Genomic DNA, 4,866 nt, shown 5'->3' with positions numbered 1-4,866 from the left:
CTGAGTCGGGCTGGACCGGGGAGGCGCCGCCGGGGCGCATCCAATACGGACGAGTTTCCAGCACCTGGAGCCGGCGGAGTCCTGTAGCGCGGCCACCCCACCACGTTCCGGGCCAGGAGGGGCTGGAGTCCGCGGGACCCTCGCTGCGACCGGCAGCGTGAATCGCCCAGTGCTGGCAGGTCACCACCCATCCCCAAGGCCGTGTCTCCAGGCCCCTGCCTGTGTCCACACCAGACATGGACGTGCCTTCTGGACACACACATTCCGGGCCACAAACGGCAACTTTAAGAAGCTGCCACCTCTCACGTGAAAGCATCCGGGAGAAGCCGTCCCTAGCTGTGTGCTCAGGTGACTGGACACGAGGCCCTGTTTCCCCTTCTGTAAAAAGTGGGGCCAGGCACAGTCCCGGGCCTGCTTTCTGTTCTCTCCCCTTGTGAGAGCTCTGGCAAAGGCAGGCGGAGACACTGACTTAAAAGAACACAGAAAGGGAGCAGCGGCTTGCTCACTGAATTCATGGCATGACGACACACGCACACACACGATGCACACGTCCCCAGGCCAGGCCCTGCCTGCGGCTCATGCACCAGCACGGGTCTGTGGACGTGTGTGAGGGCAGCCCCCACCCCAGCTCATCCCTGCTGGGTACCTGGGACTCTCCACAGCAGTTATGTCTGGCCAGTAATAAGAACTGCCTGACATGAAGTGTGCCCGTTGTGTGCTGGGAGCAAAGAACCAAGAACCGCAGTCCTAGCCTTTGTTCCCGTCATTATCAGGTAAGCGTGGAGGCAGGCTCTATCATCATCCCTAGTTTACAGACAGGAAACTGATCCCCAGGAGAGAAAGGGGTGCAGTGACCAAGTGAAGCCAGGGCTCGACCCAGGCGTCTCGCTCCACAGCCCTGAGGACAGGAGACCACACTCTTGCTTCACTATGCGCCCCTGCCACCAGCCGCGTCACTCACCAACTTGGTGGCGTCCATGGCACTGAGCACTGCGCGGTTCAGCGACTCCAGCGCGGCCAGCACAGGCCGGTAGACACCCAGGTGTTCCGAGAAGTAGTCTGTGGGCAGAGGAGGGGCTCCCGGACCCGCACCCACCCACTCCACCCGGAACTCCTCAGCAGCCAAGCAGGGCTTGATCCCAAGCTCAGCCAGCCCACCCCCTCAGGAGACCACCAGAAGCCCCCTCACCACACTACCTGCCCAGGGGTCCCAGGAGCCAGGGGTTCTCTCAGGCCTACTCACCACACAGTTTTTCTGTTTCTAAATTGCTGCAGGGGAGAGAACGCACCCTTCAGACTTTTAGACTTGGGTCCAGTCAACTTGGACTTGGAAGCCAATGTTCCCCACCCCCACTACCTCCCGCTCAGCCGATAAGGTGACCTCTGCTGTGCTCCAGACTAAACTGCTCCACAGGCAGCATCCTGGGGGCGGGGAGCAAGGGTACTACCGCCCCCCCCACCATTCTGAGGGCAAAGATGCAGACCCGCTCCTGGTCTCCAAGGGGGTCTCAAGCAGGGGAGACGGACGTGGGTGGAGGCCAGAGAGAAGTGCTCAGAGGGGGGAGGGGAAGCCAGGTCCAGGAAATCCAGGGAAGGCACAGGGTGTTTGCTTGGTAGGTCAGGGAGGGCTTCCGGGAAGAGGGCTGCCTAAGCCAGGTCTTGAGGGAAAGGAATCTGACTAGGGACTCTGGCCAGTGGACACAAGGTTTCCAGCTCCAGGCTCAGGAGCCTTGAATGCCACCCAGAGTCTGAGGTTTATCCTTAGGAGATGGGAGAAGGGAACTGGGTGGGGGAGCAGGGGTGTGCATCCATGGGAGGAAGCAGGGGAGGGCGTGTTTCTGCACCTGCATTCCCGGGTGGGAGCAGGTGGGGCACAGCTGTCCCCAGGCAGCCTCTGGTCCCTGCAGGAGGCAGGAATGGGGGGCTGAGCCATGGGTGATGACTCAGACTTGGCTATTTTGGGGTCCCAGCTGGAGGCAGTGTAGTGGGCAAGACTGAAACGGGCAGAGGGTGGGTGGGCAGATAAAGCTGGCACCAAGCCCTGGCACCTTTCTTCCCGTCCCCTCCCCCCATCCTCCAGAAAGCCCAGGCAGCAGAGGACACAGTGGGGTGGGGACCACCCGGCCTCCCACTCACAGCCCAGTGGCCCCTTGCACTCACTCAGCCGGATGCCCCTCGACGCCGCGGAACAGTTCCCGCAGCTCCCCGGGGCTGAGGACCCCGTCGGCGAAGTAATTCTGGAATTCCTCAAACGAGAGCTTTCCGTCATCTGGGGGGTGGGGAGCGGAGTGGGCGTCTGGACCCCCGACAGCACCCAGCCCCCAGGCTCTGGCCCCCACAGGTGTCCTGCAACCACCCGGCCAGGGGGCACAGGACTGAGTTCGGTGCGGGGCTGGCTATCGGAGACGAGAGGACGGGGGTCCCCAAAGGGCCCACTGGACAGCTTCCAAGGGACGGGGAAGGACCACAGGGCACCGGGGAGCGAGGGACTCGGCGAATGTCTGCCCAATGAGGAAACGAAGGAACAGGCTGGGACGTGGCCAGAGCACGGCAGGGAGAACCTGGGGGCCGGATCTGGGCCCCGGATGCTGGCCAGCCTTGCTCCAGGGTGGAGGGGCCTTCCCAGGGAGGCAGAAGAAATCCTCCCCGGGGTCAGCGCCTCGGCAAGCAGCAGCAAGCTGGCTCAGGAGGGAATGAGCTCCCCGGCACAGGGTATGTGAGCAGGGTGGAGAGCACAGGGTGGGAGAGTCACACACAGGTTTGGCGGGAGCAAAGTGAGCTCTGAGCAGATGGGTGGGGGGGAGCCAAGCCTCTGCAGTGATAGCAGGCGTCCTGATCGGCGGGTTGGGACAAACCGTCTCTGCCCCGTGAGGAGACCCAAGGAGAAGGGCGGGGCGTGGGCACAGGACTCCTTGGGGGAAAGGAGGGCAGGGCACGGAGGGTCTAGGAGGCGGAAGGACCCCGGCTGACAGAGCCCGCAGGCTGTGCCAGGACCCCGGGGACAGCAACTGCTGCCTGCTGGGTCCGAGGGCACCTGCTTGCGCTTCCGAGGTTTCCAGGGTCTGAGGCTGCCTGGGACCTGAGGCAGGAGGCACGGGTGCCCGAGCCCTGGACCCACGCCATCCCTGCCCAAGGGGTGGTTGTGTCCTCCCATGCCCCAGGGTCCTGATGTTTGGTCACAGGGCAAGTTACTGAGTCCTCTACAGATGCGAATAAAGCCTCCCAAAGGGCCCCTCAGACAGGAGCCCGGAACCAAATGTCATAAAGATGCGGGGTCAAGGCCTACCACCTAAAGGCTGTGTGACCTCAGGCAACCTGCTCGGCCTCTCTGGGCCTCAGCGCTTTTGTCTGTGAAATGGGGTGAAGAATTCCAACCTAGCAGGGAGTTGTGATGCCACCATGACGTCACGTACAGGAAAGACCTGGAAGGGCCTTGCGTGAACGGGTGTCCACCTGCAGCCTCCACTCCCCACCTCTGAGCCTGGCTCAGAACAACAGTTCCCCTGGCAAGGACCACTGACTGATTCTCCCGCTTCAGGCTCCCCCAGACTCACTCCACTCTAGACCGGGCGCCCCACACTACCAACTCACCCCGGGCCTCCTGCTGGCGCCCCACTCCGATCCCCCACTGTGAGACCCAGGGGAAGCCACACTTACCGTTCTTGTCTGCCCTGCGGAAGACCTAGAGGACAAAGGGGCACGGGTGGGGGTGGGGAGGCCGTGAGCGCAGCCCTGGGAGGCCCCAGCCAGCCAACAGGGCCCCAGCTGGCCTGCCCGCCCCCTGCCTCGCCCCTCCTCCTGCCCAGCCTGGTCCCACACCCGCTGCCCAGCTCAGCCCTGTTTCCTGCTGGGGGCGCAGGAAGAGCACACAGTGGGGGCCGCCCTGGCTCACTTCTCCTGCAGGGCCTGGGCTCGTGGGGGGTGCCCAGGCCAGCTCCCAGAGTCCAGTCAAGTTCTGCGATGTGATGCATCAGCCCCTGGCTCAGACCAGGCGGAGGGGGGCTGGGGAGACGGGCCCAGATGCAGCCCAAGGCTGCTGGGCAGCCATTCCAGACCTGAGCCCGGCTCTGCCGTGCGGCGCGCTCTATCCCCAGCTGCCCTCTCCGAGCAGCTTCCTTGCGTGCCAGCTGGGCCGACACAAAGACGGGCTGGCCCTTTCTTTGCAGGGGCCTCGTTTTCCCACTAGTGCACAGGGACACAGCCTGGGCTGAACCAACTCACGGCTGGGCTTCCCCCAGCAGGCGCGTGTGTACATGTCAGGCGCACTGGGCACTGAGGGTGGCAGAGACAGGGTCAATGGCAGAGGGGCAGGGCCGAGGCAGTTCGTGCCTCTCCAGGGCCCAGAGCGCCCAGGTCACCCAAAGCAGCCCAGCCAAGGGGAGACCAGTCGGCCTGGCAGGAAACGGCAGGCCCATGCCTGGACAGAGCCCCCCAGTGTCACCTGGCCTGACTCAGAAGGTCTGCCACACAGCAGGCCGGTGAGGGCTGGGTGGGGTGGACGGAAATTCGAGTGGGGGAGGCTCAGCCGGGAGGGAGGACACCCGCGTCACCCTGTCCTGTCCCTGCCTCCCTGCGTGGCCTGGGTCATCCCCTCAGGCCCTGGCTTTCCCACCTGGGGAGAGGGAAGGCCCGGTCCTCCCGCCGCGACTGTGGCGGTGCTGAGTCACTGGGGGCAGTGAGGAGGGGGCGGGAGTGCAGCCTCTCCCACTGCGGGCCCACGGGAGCGGGGCGTGAGAAGGCCAGGGCTGAGCACAGAGCGACTCGGGAGAGGGGCTCGGGCGGGGCTGGCACCCACCGTGTGGCAGGACCACCCGCGGCCGCGGGGAGGGACGCCCGACGGCAGGATGGCTGAGCGGCCCGCCGGCT

At 64.6% G+C, this 4,866-nt stretch overlaps 1 protein-coding gene across 1 annotated transcript in view; it reads right to left on the bottom strand.

Moving 5' to 3' along the window:
• Positions 1-875: 875 nt before the first annotated feature.
• Positions 876-4,866, bottom strand: part of LOC103253966 (N-terminal EF-hand calcium-binding protein 3) — a 5,644-nt gene continuing 1,653 nt past the window's right edge. The window contains exons 2-6 of the mRNA XM_021709601.1: positions 4,056-4,182; positions 3,658-3,682; positions 2,161-2,269; positions 1,244-1,269; positions 876-1,059 (exon numbers count right to left, since the gene is read on the bottom strand). Coding sequence (XP_021565276.1) covers positions 929-1,059; positions 1,244-1,269; positions 2,161-2,269; positions 3,658-3,682; positions 4,056-4,182 — 418 coding nt within the window. The 3' untranslated portion in view covers positions 876-928. The remainder of the gene's footprint in view (positions 1,060-1,243; positions 1,270-2,160; positions 2,270-3,657; positions 3,683-4,055; positions 4,183-4,866) is intronic.

The sequence above is a fragment of the Carlito syrichta genome, unplaced genomic scaffold, assembly GCF_000164805.1.
Source record: "Carlito syrichta isolate Samal-C Ts95f unplaced genomic scaffold, Tarsius_syrichta-2.0.1 Scaffold258950, whole genome shotgun sequence".
Lineage (NCBI taxonomy): Eukaryota > Metazoa > Chordata > Mammalia > Primates > Tarsiidae > Carlito > Carlito syrichta.
The sequence above is the reverse complement of the archived record's forward strand: the minus strand, read 5'-3'. Positions and strand labels throughout refer to the sequence as shown.